General features: G+C 33.9%; 1 protein-coding gene across 2 annotated transcripts in view; it reads left to right on the top strand.

Moving 5' to 3' along the window:
* Window positions 1-20303, top strand: part of LOC150087567 (syntaxin-7-like) — a 166186-nt gene that overhangs the window by 51040 nt on the left and 94843 nt on the right. For both annotated transcript variants that reach the window (XM_090372129.1, XM_090372130.1), the window contains exon 3: window positions 15585-15653. In XM_090372129.1, the coding sequence (XP_090228255.1) occupies window positions 15585-15653 (69 nt within the window). The remainder of the gene's footprint in view (window positions 1-15584; window positions 15654-20303) is intronic.

Genomic DNA, 20303 nt, shown 5'->3' with positions numbered 1-20303 from the left:
CATTTCATAAATATATATTTATCTATAGAGAAAGTGAAACTGTTATCTTGAAAAAGAATGTCCAAAGTTCATGATATATGGAAGTATTTGATTTTAAAGGGGCATATTTTGATATTCAAAGTAAAATAGTGAAGCTTGAGTTGGTGTCACACTGTCTAAAAGTTACTTACAGTGGATGTTTATAATTCTTGTTAAGGTGTGTATATATTACTTCATTGGCTTGCTGGAACTGTAATGAAGAGTAGGTAGGGTTTGTGGAGCAGTGTGTAATATAATTGTAAGGGCAAGTGATTAGTAGTTGGATTTTTGTCAAATAAAAATAATAAAATATTTGGTATCATTATAGGAAAACAAGAAATTCAGTATATGGTAATTTTAAACCAAAATAAAATAAATTTATGTATATTGGGTTCTGTAAAAAAACAACTGATACCTTTTGTTAGTATTTTTCTCTGTACATATGTTGTAGGTGTCTGCTTAGTGAGATTGTGCAACAGGCAGGTTAGGGTTCACTATTGAGCAGTGGAGCATTCAGCATTGTTTCATGCATGCATTAGTTCTTCAAAAGTAAGAAAGCAAGCAGTATAATTTTCACCAAAATTTTTCATCCAATGAAGGATGCATTGATGATGCATCCTTCATTGGCACAAACAAGTTGTGGGTAGCTAGTTAAAACCACTGGCACTGTAATAAGTATAATGCCAGGAATTCCGTGTACTCTAAATATGCCAGGAATGTGTGGTGAGTTTGTTTGTCTTTTGAACAGTCTGAGACAGTCCATTCAATTTCAGGCTATGGTGAGATGTATTACTTACATTTGTTGGAAGCTGTGGTGAAGTCTATATAAAATGGCTATTTTTCAAGAACTCTCTGCAGATGACAAAGTGAATCTACTGTTTTTCTGTTGTCATTTTCTAACAGTTCTTGAAATGGAAATATCCATAGGGGAAAATAAAGCCTAACATAGCAAAAGAACCACTCGGATCTAAATTAAAGCAAAAACGATACAACAGATAATGAAATTTAACTGCCTAGGAATACAGATAAATAATTCAGGAATAACTCACGAATAAGTAGAAGAACAAGCATTGAAAAGTGAGTAGAATATTGGGGAGGGGTGTTAAATAATATAATTTGGAAGAATCCAAATATCAATCGCGATGCTAAAGTTAAAAAATATATAACAATAGTAAGACTAATAATAAGATATGCAGCTGAGATAAGAAGTACAACAGCAAAAATAAAACAAATAAATGAAACCACAGAAATGAAAACATTTAAGGAAAATAACTAATAAAACACTGATGAAGTTAAAAATGGGAAAATCAGAAACCAGTGTAAAATACAACCTATTAATGAATTGATATATAATAGAAAACAAGAATGGGAAAACATATACAGCTGAAACCTGTTAAAATGCAATTTGTTAGTATGCAATTCCGCTTATAACACGATGCAAGCTTGGCTCCCATTTTTCGTCAGTTAAAACATGTTTTTAGTTACTGAAGATCAACATTTTGGATTCTTTTTGAACATTTGGTGATATTTTCAGTTTAATGTGAATCTGCAATATGCATTATCCTTTGATTTCCATAAGAACAATAATAAACAACTGGTAACTTTACTTGTTGACTTGTATCGTGGAGGCACTTGCTGATTTGCGAACTGGACTTAAATTTCTTGAAACTGAAAAGATAGATTCCCTTTCAATTTTACAGTTAACCAGAAGCAGTCAACCCTTGATACAGTTTTTTTTTTTAAACATGAAAGACTTGAAAGTAACGAGTAAAATGTGCAAAAATTTGTTCACTAATGTCTACTTAGTAGTTGAAAGAATAGTGTATTATTTCCCTTTTTCTCCCGAATTTTCGCTCATTTGTTAATTTCAAAACACAAACGTAACATTCAATACAACCACATGGAAAAAAGCAGTTTTTGTGACAAAAGGTGTGTTTATGAATATTGGTTTTTTAAATACTTTATTGTACAGTGCATCAATAAAAGATTGAAACAATGCAATTGCATATTTCCATATTATTCTTTGCGTGATTTTTCTTAGACATAGTATTGCAATTATTGCCCAAAAAAAAGAGACAAGCAAAATTGATAGTAAGTATGAAGTCTGAATGCCGAAAAATGCTAGAATTTTCTAATGCGATCCTGATTATATCTCAATATGATTCTTTGTACCCCAAGCATCATGTTATAACGGGTTTCACCTGTATGTAGTACATTCACAAATGTTCCCAGAATTATACACTGGTCTTTCAATGGTTTGTGGGACAGTATGTATGATTTGTGGTGTATATTACCTGGAATTCCTGGCCGTAAGGTTTTGTGGAGCATTAATGTTGACTGTGGTTTGCATGCATGCCAAGTGGGAACTGGCTGAATTATTTCACTTATGTGAAATAATTTCACTTATGTATTTCACTGATTGATTGCAGAATTTCACAGTTTGAACAGCATGCTTAGATCAACTAGTTTAAAAGTGGGTAGTGCATTGAGACTGTGCAAGAATTAGAGAAAGTTTATGGAGATGATGCTCTGTAGAAAACAGCAATTTTTACCCCTTTTTTGCTCTGCTTAGATCTCATTGGTTAAAATAAAATGAAAACATTCAGTAAAAATATGCCATACATAGAAATCGAACTTAGTCTATTTTTTAATTTTTTATTTTTTCCAATGAACATGAGTGTGCAACTTATGGCATACACTGGTGTGCAAAACTTAAGGACCAACACTATTTCTAAAGGTTACAACCACAAAATCTTTACTTAAGGTACTCTTTACTGATAAGAGTAGATTCAGTCTCAGCAGCGATTCTAGATGTCTGCTAATCTGGCGAGAGGTTGGCACACGATATCACCCTGCAAACATCACTGAAACGGATCGATATGGGGGGTCGAGGTGTTCCTGCCTGGGGAGGCATTATCTTGGATGGACGTACACAACTCCAGATACTGGAAGGAGGTACTGTAACCTGGTGCACACTACTGTACTGAGGTAATCCTTCCCCATGTGCATCTGTTCTGAGGTGCCATTGGTCCCGTGTTTGTGTTTATGGATGATAACGTCACACCCCATCGCACTGCAGCTGTTGATATGCTTTTGGAAAGTGAGGACATTGTTTGTATGGATTGGCCTGCCTGTTTCATTGATTGAAATCCCATTGAACACATATGGGACACTATCGACACACCCACCAGAAAATGTTCATCAGCTGAAGATGGTGCTGACAGAGGAATGGACGATGTTACCGCAAGAATTTATAAATAACATTGCTCTAAGTATGGACAGGTGGTGCAAAGCCTGCATCGACATTAGGGGTGGCCATATCTCCTACTGAGGACCATCTTTGGCAGTGATGCATCTGTATCATGGCAGCCAGTGCTATGTTGCCATTTTTGAATAAAGTCCCTCTGTACCGTTTTTTTTTCCATTTTATCGGTGTTGTTTCATTCATCATTTCTGTATGGTATGATTTTCCCTTATCCAGGCCACTTCTATGAGAAGTTACAGGTGAAAACCTGACTGGTGTTTAAATTTTTCACACCAGTGTATTAATGTTTCTAAAGTGTAGTCATATAGTGTCTGACTATCACATTAATTCCCACTAGTAAGTCCTTATATGACAAAAAAAAAATTTAAAAAGAATAAATAGTTAAATATTTAAGAAGTACATATATTAATAAATTACACTTAGGAAATGAGAGAGGCATGTTATATATGCCTAAATATTATGCAATGAGCATATTATATATTGGACAAGGTATGCATTCTGAAAAATTAAATTCGTTAGAACAAGGGGAAAATAGCTAATTATTTGGGTTTTATCATATGGCATCTATATGATAACTAGTACAATTACTTTTTCAATAAGCCTTATGGAAATCAAATGCTAACAAATTCAAATGAATATATTTATTTCAGAAAAATATATTTTACAAGATAATTAGTGGAGAAAATAATCCAAACCAATGTTTTACAAAGGTATCCTTTTTGACATGAACCATACAACTGTGAACTAGCTTTGTGTATAATTGAGAGGTCATAATCAAATAATTTATTATGGCATTTCCATAATTGATTTTTGATAATAAAATAGAAATCCATAATCAAAGGTGCAATATGGCCTGAGCAGCCCTTGTGTCAAAAATAATTATAACAATAACCATAATCAAAAGTCTGACATGAGTTGTGAGGAGAGAGAGTGAGAGTGCGAGAGAGAGAGAGAGTGAGAGTGCGAGAGAGAGCGAGATTGGCCAAGTGGCATAATAAGACATTTCAGGACTTAAGTTTTAGTTTTGATAGGAGGATTCAAAAATCAGTTTGAATCCCCCATTTCCGTTTTTATTTTTTAACCTTTTGCTGTTTTTGATTTCATAATCAGTTATTAATAATTTGATTATGTCCATCGCTACTGTGAACAGCGCAGAATTCACAAAATTTAACTTGAATCAGATTAGTCACTAACAAAATTGTGCTATCCTTTAATGTCATATCAATGTTTACTTCCATTCCAATCTATACTGTAATAGATTGCACCAAGATAGAATTGGAAAATGAAGATAACTTCACCAACAGGAATGGCTTCTCAGTTTTGGACATTCTCAGTGCTGTTGGATTGTACCTCCATAATTATAGTCCATTATGGCCTGAGATACTAGGCATCTCAGGCTTAATACAATTATGTGATTTCTTACTAATCTTTCCAGACCATTGTCAGTCCACATTATGTACAATACCTTGACTATGACGTATCCTTCTTATATGGTAATATAGTCAGGTCCTCTAATAAAGGGCGCCTCCTTAGCCAGGTGGGCAGGAGTGGCAGTGTGTAGCACACGCTTCTTGATTAGACTGGGGTTCGAGCCCGTGACCACCAAATACGGAGGATGCGGAAAGGTCAGGGAATGACCACCGCATATCCCTGGAGCAATATGGCCTTAGTTGCTAATGCTTCTAAAAACCAAATAACAAACAATCCTCTGATAAACATTTCTTCCTCATGGCCTTTGTTATTGCTACAGTGCAACAATAACAATAACAAAACCCATGAGGAAGAAATTGGCAAGATCAGGCAAAATCTCTCTAGATAAACTTTCTGTTCATCACTATAACCTTTACCATTCAACTTCTGGTTATCAGACTTTTAAGGTTCCATGCTATCCCAGTATCTTCCAGTGAATTCTGCAGATATTATCAGAGTGTACAGAAGTTATTTCAAATGTAATTTACTTCTCTCCCAAAAAAATCTACCTACTCTATAGGGTGTGAGGTGTGTTCAAGTTATACAGTTTCCAACTTTGTTTCTTATAAAATAAACAATTTGTTTTTCAAAAAATGTTCAAATACAGAAATGAAAATTTCCATCTGATCAATAATCATCAGAATTGGTTCCATCAGTGTTAGTCCACTGGTGACATACTGGCTTATGTTATCCATTTTTGATCAAATTCAACAAAAACGTTTGGTGAAACTCAAGAAGTTGCACTGGCATTTTCAAGGCTTTCAATCGTGTTTGGCATAGTCTTCTATCTTATGGTTTTCCAACTGTTTTTTGTAATTGGTATTTAGTTTTCTGTCTGTTCACTGCAGATAATGGTAGATTACTTTCTGTCTTCTAAATTCTCCACTAATGCTGGTGTCTTTCAGACACTCTTTTACCCTTGTATATTAATGATCCTCTTCCACTGACTATAAATCCCATCCATAGTTTTGCCAATGATAGCACATTGCATTCTGCCCTCAGTTTGTGAAACTTGCCCTATAGAAACAGCTTCAACTTCTTGAATATCCACTACTGATTCCTTAAATGCTAATCTCCAGACAATTCTTCAGTGGGGCAAAGATAACTTAATTAATTTCAATCCTTCTACAGCTCAGTCCTGTCTTATATCTTGCAAAAAGGATTTTTCTGTTCCTATGTTTATTTTCAACGACATTCCAATTTCTAGGCAAGATCACATATCTCTATTACCTTGACTTCTAATCTCTTTTGGCATAAACACATCACAAATGTTGTTTCCTCTGCATCTAAAATATTGGGTTTTCTCTTTCACTCTCAGAGTTACTTTTTTTTTTTTTTTTTTTTCTAAACAGCTACTCACTCCATAGAAATCTCAAATCTGCATCGGCTACCATGGAATATTGTTCCCACATCTGGGGCAGTGGCCCAATAATTTCTCTCAGGCTTCTCAGGCTTCTAGACTATTCAAAAGAGGACAGTTAGGTTAATTAACCTAACTGTCCTCTTTTGAATCTCTTTGCAAATCTCTTGCAAAGTCTCTCCACTTTCTGTCTCATAGACATTCTATTTTTCTATAGTTACTTCCATGACACTGTTCTTCTGAACTTGCTTCTATAATTCCCACCACCCCTCCCTTCCTAAAACAGGCTAAACCCATGCCACAACCAGTCAACCTCCTTTTACTGTCCGACTTCAAACTCACTAAACCAACTTTTCTTTCTTCTTCCTCATTTATTCCTTCAACTTCCGTTTTCTGGAACAACCTCCCTTCACACATTTTATGAAAATTATATCTACAGAAATTCAATTTTTTTTTTTTAAATATCTTCTTTCATCTTCTCAACTTCTGATTCATGCACAGTACTCAGTACTGTAGGTTCTAATACCTTTCATGTTTGGGTTTTCATAAGCAAAAAAAAAGAAAGTTGGAGGGGACATCAAGCTGTGGAAATAGAATTGCTTACCGGGGATCAATGAAGTATACAAAAAATTTTGGTGTCAATCTGACTTTACCTTTGAGTAATTCTCAAACATCCAAAACTAATAGAGGCTTCTGTGTTTTGGGGTGTGAGAAACTGGGATTTAACACATGCTGGAAATTTGGTGTCAGACTGACATTTTCTCATCACATGCCCCAACATCTGAAAACACTTCCATTCATATATAGAGATAACTTGAAATTTTACAGAAAAAACTGTCAAATTTCTATTAGTCTGATTTTAATGAAATTTTGGATGACTTCATAAATCTTTCTGAAAGACATAAATATAAAATTTAATCAAAATCTGTCCACTTGAAGATGGATTATAAGCAGACGAGGACTACCACATTGAAGATAGATGTTTTATGCCTATTAGCCTACTGTCTTCACCATGTGAATTGTCCACCAATACATAACACTTTGACTGTGCAAATTCTTTAAAACCAACTAAAAAACCACATGGCTTCAAGAAAACTAATGTTGACCAGCATTATTATCCACTGCCCTGCCATTAATATCCAGACACCTGCATATCTACATTTAATCTTTATTTACCGGAAAACTAATAATGTTGCTAAGACAGGAAAACTAATAAATTAGCCTTCAAAGCACAATCAGTTCAGTTCTTTTTTTTTTTTTTTTTTTTTTTTTTTTGGGCAATCTCCCCTCACAATGTACACAAAAGTCCAATTCATCCCTGAGATTCTCTATAGAATTGAGATCGAAACTCTAGGCTAGCCAGTCCAACTTTTTTGACACTGTCGTCAAGCCATCCACCATAACAAGAAATATGACATGGAGCATTTTCCTGCTGATACAGGTATAGGCCTTCCCTGACATGCTGCCACAACATAGGTAATGCATTTTTGTCCAGGATGTCTCTAGATAGCAATCTCAGTATTCGCAGTTTCAGCCATCAACCAATACTCTCAGGCCAAACCACGAAAAACAGCACCAGAGTATAAGAAGTAACCAACTATCAATGGAGGGGTGTCCAAATATTAATGGTAGGGCAGTGTGTGTGTATATATATGTGTGTATATATATATATATATATATACATACACATAAATAAATAAATTTTCTCTTTACATTCCAGGCAGCCACATAAGGTTAGGAGTCAAAAAGTAAAGAATATAAGAACATTGTATTCAGTAATCACAAGAGATTGAGCCACAGTCGCTCAAGCACATGTACTTACGTACCCTAGCACTTCACCATTTGGCTATATATGTTATATATAAACAGTAAATGAAAAATTTATATGAGGAAAAGAATCGTAACTTGACTGCACAAAATTATTCAACAGAATCCCTCAAAGAGTAACAGTTACTAGCAATCATTCAGAATGACTGCAGTGAGAAAGAAGTTGATGAAGTAAATCTTCTACTAATCTTCTACCAATTACTAATCTTTTAATTATATAAGCATAATTGAATGATTATTATCCACAATCAAATGAATAAATTAAGCCCAATGAAATTTAGTAACTACTAATCATTCGAACGAAACAAGTATAACTGAATAAGTCAAATTATTAGTAGTTAGTAACTCTTAATTATTTGAATGATATGAATATAATAAAAGTAATCAATTATGACCTCTCAATTATGCCCATCACTAACTGGAATAATAATCTCAAATGCATAACTGCCAACTTTTGACTTTCAAAAAAATGGAGATGGAATAATTGTAAGCAATAAGAAAACACTTTTTGGAAAATACAGGAAACTTTTTTGGAAATTTAAATTTAAGTTAAATAATATTTAACTTAATGCTTCTGAAAACTCAGTTATGCAACTTGCTAAAAATTGTTTGAATCCAGCAGATTTTTGAATGCCATTAGGAAACACATTTTGCTTATAGGAATTTATGACAGAAAGTTGGCTAACTACCAAATATCTAGTCCACAGTTTATGAAATTTGTTCATAAAGTCATACAATTTCAGCTGAGTGTATTAAATTATTAAATATTTTAATAATTTAATTTGAAGTACAGTCTGTCCTCGTATAGCACGATAGTTGCGTTCCTAGAAACCCTCGTGTAATGCAAAATCGTGCAATATAAACAACAGGCCCTATGGGAAAAGTAGGGTTAGGTGCCGACCACCCAAGATTGAACACACATTTGGAACCAAAACATTACCAAACACAATAAATAATCGGGTAATTTTAATCGTTATAAAATACTTACGTATTTTATAACGATTAAAATACGTAATAAAAATAATATTATATTATAATAAAGTATTTTTAGTATTTTTTAATACTAAAAAAGTATTTTTTACGGATAAAATACGTATTTTATTCGTAAAAAATTTATTATATTAAATAAAATAGTCGTAATAAAATACTTACGTATTTTATAATACGTAAGTATAAATTATAATACGTAAGTCGTAATAAAATATTGCTAATGCTTTTGCTTCTACCGTAAGCAAACTTGCTTTTTGTTTGATTTTCTATCCAAAGAGATGACAGCCGTTCCATCTCTTCCAATTCTTGTGTCTTAATCTAATGGATTTTAATTACACTTTGAGTTGTTCCTGCTATGAAAGTTGTTTTTATTTTCTCTGCATTCTTTGTAATTCTCCGCGTTGCCTCATTTAGGTCTGTAGCACGTGCAATATCATATGGCCTTTCATTTCGCTCAAAGCGTTTCACAATTTCATATTTTTTCTCTATCGACAGAAGCGGACTGGCCATAAGCCTTACGGGGGAAACCACTGTGGGCCGGAGGCCGGTGTGAGTTTGGCCATAAACCGTAGTATGAGGCCACTACAAATTTTCCCGGGTAAGAATTTTTGACCCAGTCCGCCTCTGTTTATCGATAATTGCTTCTTTTTTTTTCTCTCTGAATCTGCAGTGTCTTAGCCAGGACGCTTCCTTTTCACACCTTTTAAGTATTTTACTAATTTTTAGGGAATAAAGCACAATTACAAACGAGGTGGCACGCTTGATACACAGAAACAAAGCTGCGCGCGTGTAGCAACTGAATAAACAACACCGTCAAGGCCGAGATACACTATTAACACCTCACATTTTACTAAAGCACATTTCTGGGGGTTACTACCATAAAACAATAAAAACAATTTCCAGTTACGTTTGTGCTAGTGGAATCTGTTATAAACTGGTAGTAAACTCCATCTAATTGCATTTGCGATTATATCGATAGCTGGAATTGTGTTGGTTTTTACGTTATTATGGTGAAATGTGTTTCCCCTTCACTGATATAAAACACATAAATACATTTTCAGAATCTTCTTCGTTCCTATCGTGTTGCGTTCAGTTGGGGTGATTCCGCATTCGACTGCCATTTCTTGTAAACACAAAGGCGAATCGTGTATAAGCGAATTCGTTTCGTGTTATATAAGATAACGTTCCCCTATTTATAAATCGTGTATGATCGAATTCGTGTAATGCAAACACGTGTTATACGAGGACCGACTGTAGTAACACATTATTAGACCATATCAGCACACAAATTGCCTCAACAGCACAATGTTGGTAGAACTGCACCAATACCTTTTTACCACATGGATAAATCATGGTAAAGTTTGCTGTGAATGTCCGTAACATACTACTAATCAGTTTTTCACCCATCAATCAATATTTCGTGGATGTTTGAACATCCATGAAATATTGTTTTTGTATACACATCTCTCATTGGTCTTTTATGATTACTACATATTTATGAAATTACTAAATTTGTAATTTCATACATGTGTATATAAATTCGTATTTCATATGAATTGGTCTTTTATGAATTTATTGACAGGGTACATAAACAGTGCTTCAGCTCACATTTTTAGATTATGAACAACACAAAAAATGACATTCTGTATATTTATTTTCTTTTAAAATAAACCTTTAATGATCTTAATAAACTTTAAATTCTTTTATTAATTTCTATTGCTTTCTAAATTGAAAGAGTTTGTAAAATAATAAGAGGAGTTTACCTCAATATAGTATGTAGAACACTTCCGTATGTTACTCTCCAGAAATTAAAATGAAAAAATCGAAAAATTTACATTAGAGTAAAAAATAATTAAAAACTAATTTAGCCTATGTATATAAAGTGCTTAGCATCATAATACACAGCCATTTCTGAATAAACAGAAAATTTTTAAGGTGGCATCGTTTTAGGTTATATCTCATATTGTGAATGCCTTCACAACGAGTTGCCATGATATTGCACCACTTCGAATAAGTAACGCTTCACCTAAGGAGAAGACTAGTGTTACTTATTCTCAGATAGGTACCACCACCCAGACAGCACTGTTTCAGGGCTATTTGGCCCTTCGTCAGTGAGTGGGTAGGTACCCAAGTGATGCAATGATGGCAAAAACAGTTATGAAGTATAACTCCACAATATGAGAGATGCCTGATGGTGTATGATGTATTTAGACTAAGGCGCATTTAGGGCTAGAGCCTCAAGCTGCGGACAAATTTAGACTATGTATATAAAGTGCTTAGCATCATAATACACAGCCATTTCTGAATAAACAGAAAATTTTTAAGGTGGCATCGTTTTAGGTTATATCTCATATTGTGAATGCCTTCACAACGAGTTGACATGATATTGCACCACTTCGAATAAGTAACGCTTCACCTAAGGAGAAGACTAGTGTTACTTATTCTCAGATAGGTACCACCACCCAGACAGCACTGTTTCAGGGCTATTTGGCCCTTCGTCAGTGAGTGGGTAGGTACCGCAGCTTGAGGCTCTAGCCCTAAATGCGCCTTAGTCTAAATACATCATACACCATCAGGCATCTCTCATATTGTGGAGTTATACTTCATAACTGTTTTTGCCATCATTGCATCACTTGGGTACCTACCCACTCACTGACGAAGGGCCAAATAGCCCTGAAACAGTGCTGTCTGGGTGGTGGTACCTATCTGAGAATAAGTAACACTAGTCTTCTCCTTAGGTGAAGCGTTACTTATTCGAAGTGGTGCAATATCATGGCAACTCGTTGTGAAGGCATTCACAATATGAGATATAACCTAAAACGATGCCACCTTAAAAATTTTCTGTTTATTCAGAAATGGCTGTGTATTATGATGCTAAGCACTTTATATACATAGTCTAAATTTGTCCGCAGCTTGAGGCTCTAGCCCTAAATGCGCCTTAGTCTAAATACATCATACACCATCAGGCATCTCTCATATTGTGGAGTTATACTTCATAACTGTTTTTGCCATCATTGCATCACTTGGGTACCTACCCACTCACTGACGAAGGGCCAAATAGCCCTGAAACAGTGCTATCTGGGTGGTGGTACCTATCTGAGAATAAGTAACACTAGTCTTCTCCTTAGGTGAAGCGTTACTTATTCGAAGTGGTGCAATATCATGGCAACTCGTTGTGAAGGCATTCACAATATGAGATATAACCTAAAACGATGCCACCTTAAAAATTTTCTGTTTATTCAGAAATGGCTGTGTATTATGATGCTAAGCACTTTATATACATAGTCTAAATTTGTCCCGCAGCTTGAGGCTCTAGCCCTAAATGCGCCTTAGTCTAACTAATTTAGCACAATTAAAAATCAATTTAACACTATTAAAAAGAATCTAACGAAAATATTCAAAACGATTCTTTTCGTTAGATTCTTTTTAATGTTTTTAATTGTGTTAAATTGATTTTAATTGTGTTAAATTGGTTTTTAATTATTTTTTACTCTAATGTAAGTTTTACGTTTTAATTTTCTGAAGACTATCATACTGAAGTGTTCTACGTACTATATTGAGGTAAACTCCTTATTATTTTACAAATATTAATATCAACGTAGAACATATTGAGCATTACAGCTCTGATTCATATTATCAAATTGAAAGAATGTATCATCCCTGAGGTGAATCATATGCACTGCACGCTGAAAATGAAAAACATGCAGAATAAACTTTACCCCCCCCCCCCCCCACAATGGGTCAACCAAACAATCACAGCAAACTATTTCAGATGTTTATTATGGCTACATTTGTAAATGAAAATAAGAAATTAAGAAATTCTGATTTTGATATAATTTACTTTTTTTTTGAGAAAAGAAAAAGGTGGTCTAAAACTATTACTATTATTGCATAGTTTTACTCTGAGAGAAACAAATAAAAAGAGAGAGAAATTATGTTACAATTATGTTACGGTGAGATGGAATCAAATTGAGTCAAGAAGATAAGATTTTCCACTGTAAACCAAGAGAGTTGAGAGCTATGCAAGTGCAATTTGTGGCCAATATTCATCATCACTTAATGCCTTATTCTCAATCTACTCATTGGCCTCCATCATGTGGTTTCACTCCTCCACTTGGATGAAGCAACTCATTACTGCAGTATTTAACACAACACTTACATAAACACAAAGCAGCCTCTTCATAGCCAGCTCCAGCAAGTGATTTTAATCCTAGTCAGCAACAGTTCCAATGGTTTGGTTGCTAAATATTCAGTTACTGAAAAAGATTAACTGGATTCAGTTTAACTAGTAACTATTATTTTTTTTTAGTTTGCATTAAACAGGCATTTCTATTTTGCTCTAGACAGGATGGGTAGTATTCCTAATACTTCAATCAGAAGAAGAAAAAAAAGTGCAGGAGGAAAGAAAAGAGAGAAGTAAGAAGGGGTATCATCACATGAATCAAATCACACAAATCATATGAATGCACTGCATGTCTCTACTCATCATATTGAATTATTTCTCCCACATACAGGGTGATTAAAAATCTGCACAACCCAAATGAAAAGGCAATTCTTACAAAAACACATCAGTGGCAATGTGGTACACTTTTGCATGGTTAACAGTGGTGGTTACACTTACAAAAACTCACCTAAACAAAACTCATCCATACCAGTTTGTTTGTGACAAATCTAACATATATTGCCGTCCTCAAACAATATAAAGATATTATTTGAAGAAAATTGCATGAGAACATAACTAAATTTCAAGAAAAATATCCAGTACCAAATTAATTTCTCATCACCTTGGATGACTGATTCTTTTTTAAATGCTTTAGCACTCACAAAGAAAAAAAGAAAGACCTCCAGCAGCCTAATGATGACTCTTTCCAAAGTATGTTTGCCAACTGCATCTCACAAGGACTGATTACATTTTCATTGTTGATCTACTTATGATTTACTTAATTTTAAAATAGCACCTTTATTCTTCAAAGCCACCAATTTGTGACCAACTTCTGCAAGTCAGTCAGAATAATGTGGTAAACGAAACTAAATAATTTGTTGCAAAAATAAAAAAATAATTTCTAAATTTTATTTATATGAAAACAGTATTTCATATAGTATGTTTTCATACTATATGAAAACATTTAGTACAATAAATATGCCATAAATACCAATCGAACTTGGTCTATTTTTTCATCCCCCCCCAATGAACATGAGCGTGCAACTTACAGCATACACTGGTGTACAAAACTTAAGGACCAACACTATTTCTAAAGGTTACAACCACAAAATCTTTACTTAAGGTACTCTTTACGGATAAGAGTAGATTCAGTCTCAGCAGCGATTCTGGATGTCTGCTAATCTGGCGAGAGGTTGGCACACGCTATCACCTCGCAAACATCACTGAAAGGGATCGATATGGGGGTCAAGATAGTATGAATAAGGCATTATGGATGATAATGCCACACCCCATCGCTGCATCTGTTGATATGCTTTTGGAAAGTGAGGACATTGTTCGTATGGATTGGCCTGCCCTTTCCCTCGATCTAAATCCCATCAAACACATATAGAATGCTCTGGGGAGATGCCTAGTAGCATGTCCACACCCACCAGAAAATGCTCACCAGCTGAAGATGGCACTGACAGAGGAATGAATGGGCCGAACGGGCTAGCCAGGTAGGTAAAGTGCCTGCCTGGCAACCCGAAGGTCGCGGGTTCGATTCCCGCCTTGGGTTTGGTTCACAGTAAAAATGCAAAAAAAAAAAAACTTTGGGGAGGTGCATTATTGCCATAGAAGCTGATGCGCCAACAACTAACAAGGGGAAAAAAAAAAAAAAAAAAAGACAGAGGAATGGACTATGTTACAGCAAGAACTTATCAACAACATTGTTCTAAGTATGGACAGGTGGTGCAAAGACTGCATCGACATTAGGGGTGGCCATATCTCCTACTGAGGACCGCCCCCTTCCTTTTGTTCCATCTTTGGCAGTGATATATCTGTATCATGGCAGCCAGTGCTATGTTGCCATTTTTGAATAAAGTCCCTCTGTACCGTTGTTGTGTCAGTGTTGTTTCCTCCATTTCTGTACCTCACGAGGTTCCTTTGGTATGCTTTTCCCATATCCAGCCCACTTCTATGAGAAGCTACAGGTGAAAATCTGACTGGTACTGTAGATTGTTAAATTATAAGCTTAGTCATCTGAAAATATAATAAAAAAACACACAAGATCAGTTTTTTTTTTTTTTTTTGGTAGTTTCTTTAGCTTTGACAAGCTTATATTTAGTGTTCGATAAAAAAAAAAAAAAAAAAAAAAAAAAATTTCAATTTTGCTATATATGGCCGCCATAGCCAGAGGCTTACAATTTTGTTGTAAATTGTAAATTGTGCACATAAACCAGCACAACAATATGTTGTGCATTTTCTGTGGCAATGTACTGGTTCAGTCTTGCAATGTGCATTCCACAGTGTCTACATATGACTGCAGACAGCATGTTATTTATTTATATTTTGTCATCATCATCATATTTGATCATTGTTCCTTAACAGGTACAAATAAAGATTTTTATCATAAGGTTTTATTAATTTTTATTTGTTATTTCCGTATAATTTTAAAATCTTAAAATAAAGAACAAAATAAATAAAAGTAATAATATAGATAATGTATTTTTTAGGTGGACAAGGAGATTTTTCCCGTTTATCTCAGGTAATTGGTACTAATATCCAAAAGATATCACAAAATGGTAAGTTAAGCTTATTATAAAACATGCTTTATTTTTTGGCAAATTTAACATTAGAATTTTTTTTTTTTTTTTTTGTCCATTTAGCATTAGCACTTTTTTTTTCTACATACAGCCTATTCCTTGGAGAAACCCAGAAATAGGTCATATAAATAATAGAGTGCTTCAGGATGCTACGAACTCATAGAAATAATTGAACTGTCAGTAAATGAGGACAAAACAATTGATGTTAAGCAGGGAAGATAAGTGTAATAGTAGTAATAGTAATGGAGGTATGTGGTGCAAGAAAGCATCAGAAAACAAAAAAAAAGAAAGGAAACCAATTTCACACATCCATTATCTCTAAAAGTTTGTCTATTTCCTCCTTGAATTTATTTAAGCTATCTATTTCCACCATAACAGATGAAAGTCTGTTACAGCAATTAGCCACCTGCTGACTAAAGGCAAATTTCTGCACATCTGTTCTACCACTGTCTTTCCTCAATTTGAATTTATGCCCCTCAGGTTTAAACTCTGGCCTCAGTTTAATTGTAAAGAAAAAAATTATATTCAGTCTGAAAACACCAGATGACTTGAAACTAGCCAGATGCATTTTTGAATTAATGCATTTCCTAGTTTCCAAAAGTTTTTTTCCCTATCTTAAAACCTTAATATTTCTGGTTCTAAATTCCTTAGTTTTCCAACGATATGCTATACGTCCACGTTATGCTACAGTGGACATATATGCTATACGTCCACTGTTTATTACGTTAGAAAATTTCTTTGATCACATGTTCATATTTTCCACTATCCTGGAAAAACTACTGCAATTTTCAGAAGTTTGAAATTTCTTCCTCTAGTGTAGAGCTCTGTGCAAAATATCATTAAATTTGGTCCAGTAGAAGATAAATTAAACTGGAATAAATTTTTGTAACACTTTTTTGCATGATGGTTTTTCATTACAAAATTTTTGGAATAACGCCAGTAAAAACATTTTTAAAGTCAAAAAAAAAAAAAAGAAAAGAGAAGAAATTACAAAATATTGGGACCTGCAAACTGAAGTTTAGCTTCTCGGGAAGAAGAACAAAGCAGCTGTTGCCCCAGTAGTGATTGGAGCAGTGAGTACCATTCCAAAAGGTTTGACGAAACATCTGGATGAAATTGGCAAGATAGACAGGATAACAACCTGGAAATTATAAAAAGCAATACTACTGGGTACTTGCCAGTAGTATTGCTACTGAACAATTGGATGCCATTAGGTGACTCTGACCAATCACAGCAACTTATCCCCAGATTTTGATGATGATTTTACAGTGATACTTTGTTAACTCTAGATTCTTGGTTTGAATTCAAGTCAGTGATAGACAAAAAGTTCTAGTTGCAACACCAGGTATAATATGATTAACCTTATAATAACTGTATTATTCTTAATTAAAATTCTTTACTGTTGGTCAGATTCTAAAATGCTTTTATAATAAATTTCACTGGTAAAAGTTATATTAAATACTTTTTAATATATTTTTTGTTCTGTATTTAAAAAATGATATAACTTTATCTCTTTACTATACATTTACATGTGCAAACTACATAGATGGGTGTATAGAACTGTTTTAGTATTACTTTAGTGCAGGGGGTGGGCAACCTCCGGCTTGCGAATGTGCGTAATACAGCCCATGGTTGTTTTCAAAATATATTTATTATTATATATATTTTTGAATTAATGGAATTTCTGACATAATTAGGAAATGTGTAGAAAATACTCTACGCATTTCTACTACAAATATCGATTCAGATATTGATTACAATAAACTGTATCAAAAATAAACAATATCAGATCTCTCATTAAATAATATAAAACTGGAATATTGCAATTTGTTATTTTGTTTGTATTTTCTTTTTTCTCATTAATAAAATTAATTATATGCATGTGTATATATAAATATTATAATAAATAACATAACTGTTTACGACAATTTTTTTTTATTATATATCATTTTAATAATCCTAAAAATTGTGGAAAGCTAAAAAAAATTTGCTCCACATGTACCTCACAGACATTTTATTTCGCCTACCATTTATAAAGGTTGCTCACCACTGCTTTAGTGGATAGATACATGTATTAACCCTCTGCCTGGCATGACCAGCAGAAAAGAGGACAATCATCAAGTTGGTGATGATTGTCCTCCAAAATGATTAAATTTAAAAATAAAAATATCTATTAAAATGTCAGTGTGAATTTTAGTTTTAATTTATGGTTTAACTTTCAACCTGTCATTAATTGATTATTGAAGTTTGAATTTTTTTTTTTTTTTTTTTTTTTAAGCAACGTGTTTTTTTGGGCTTTGTTAAGCCTCTTCTTGCATATAATTACTAAGCACTAAAATGTGAATTTAAGATTAGCGGCCTCTTTATTGTCTAGTTGACAGCACACTAGCTCTATATTTGATCACTGTCTCACAACACTTCTTGGTTCAGATGTTTGTTTATTGCCATTATCCAACTGCTGTGGTCAGTTTTTTGAAGATAAGGCTCACATGTGAGCATTAATAAACAAGTTATAAAAAATGTCTACAGTGTATCTATAAAAGCACATTGGGGGGATATTTTAATCAATTAAAAATATTTTCAGAATAAAAAAAAAGGATTTCTTGTAGTTGTGTTCATAATAGGTTGAAAATAATGTAGACTTCAAAATGTGAGCAGTATAATGATGGAAAAAGTCCATCACCACCATGCCTGCTAATGTTATTTTTTTATCACACCTGGTAGGGTTAAGATGAAATAATGAATGAAAAATGACTAAGAATATAACTAAAAATAAGAACAGAAACTTCCCACAAAGCCAAATTGCCTTGATATTCCCAGCCCATTTCAATAATTAAAAAGAGTTTAAAAGCACAGGGAACTGAAATGGGAATTTTGGCCTTCATCTGCTAACAGCTGGAAGTGTAATGAGAGCAAACAGGGGAGCGAAAATATATGGAAGCATGCAGTGAACTATATTGGGTAGTCACATGTTCATATTCCTAATTTGATTTCTACTGTAAAGTAGTGTGAAAAGTAATGTTGTTCAAGGTTCATGTACAAGTATTTTAAAATGTCTACCAGCAGTCTTTTGTTTAACAGAGGAAAGTTATGAAACTGAAAACCACTATGGCTAAAGTTTTGTTGACTCAAAGTGTATAGATAGAGGGAAATTTAAGTATTATGCTGGCTTCATCTGTCTTTGGTGTGGTTTCATAAGTTTGGTTTGTGCACTTTTCTCATTTGCTCCATAATCGGAAGTGAAATGGTAGTGGTGATAGTATGCTCTTTTTTTTTGTGTATATTTTTTTTATAAAAATATATATGTTGTACTACCTGTATATATGTCTGGCTATTCATCTTGGCATATAATAAGATAAACAGTATTATTTACTTTTGATGTCATGATTAGTAGGGTGGTTAAAACTTTGTCAATGTTGCCATATGAAGCAAAGAAAAGTTTTATATTTGTATTACAAAATACATTTATACCTTCCCTCAGGCAGTGAGTGAAACTGACTGTTGAATGGTAATGTGCATTTGCATTGATCATTATGCTGCAATGTATTATTAAGAAAGGGAAGAGAAAGGATTTTGTTTTGAATATTATGTCATTAAGCATGTTGGCTGATTGCTTTCACACTTTGAAACTCTGATCCTAATATGTGAAATTTCAGAATAAAGATCATCAACCATCAGTATTAGAAGTGTGATAAGATGCATTGAGAACCTGGTTATAGAGGACTGAGTTTTTTTTTTTTTTTTTATGTGGAGATCACGATGGAAGTAGTAATGAAGGTACTGTCCCACACATGTAGGTTTTCTAAATATCTTGATTAATGGGCAACTGTTTTCCTTGTTACAATAGATTTAAGAAGTTTTTATCTGACTGAAGTGTATACTATAACCTGCTGTGGAAAGAATTGGATCTTTTGAACTGTGTATTAGTGCCATCAGTAGTGCTGACTGAAAAATGCATCATCAATGAAATGGGTGGAAAGGACAAGGCCAAATTTACCAAGATGCAGTGGTTCCAGGGCCCCAAGGCAGCCCCAAGAAATGTCCAGATGACTCTCCCCACGACCTTTATCTAGGACCTCTAAACATACATGTATCAGAGCCTCAAACTTCCTAAATCATGCATTAGTAAAGGATATTGAAATATGTTCAAGGTATGCAAGAAATTGCTCTGTCGAACCGCAAAAATTCCCATGCCTTGTTGGTAGCCCATGTATTTATTCAAACCTAACAAGAAATGTAAAGTCCTGATTTAAAAAACCTGTTAAAAAATTTTAGCTATGTCTGCAGGATTTAATTTTATGCCGGTCTTCAACTTATTATTGTTCAATAAGAACTTTAGCTTTTGTGCATATTAGAGACATTGCCCTGTTTCATTTGATGTTAAATCATCGTGGTGGGAAGCATGATGTAACCTTTTTTTATAAAAATACAAACAGATATTTACAAATAGATAAGTATGAGAATGATGTGCACTGCATAGAAAGATATGCAAAAATGTAGCTAAACCAGTTGTGCTAATCATGCAGGAATATGTTCAGTAATAATTTTCCTGAATATGGATCTGGTAGAACAGAAACAGCACCATTATTAGTGAAATTGCATGAGAGGAAAGAAGAGAAATAGGAATGT

This window comes from Mastigoproctus giganteus, chromosome 4 (genome assembly GCF_048544385.1).
Source record: "Mastigoproctus giganteus isolate SK-2022 chromosome 4, ASM4854438v1, whole genome shotgun sequence".
In the NCBI taxonomy this organism is placed as follows: Eukaryota; Metazoa; Arthropoda; class Arachnida; order Uropygi; family Thelyphonidae; genus Mastigoproctus; species Mastigoproctus giganteus.
Note: the sequence above shows the minus strand (reverse complement) of the source record. Positions and strands in the feature narration are given on the sequence as shown.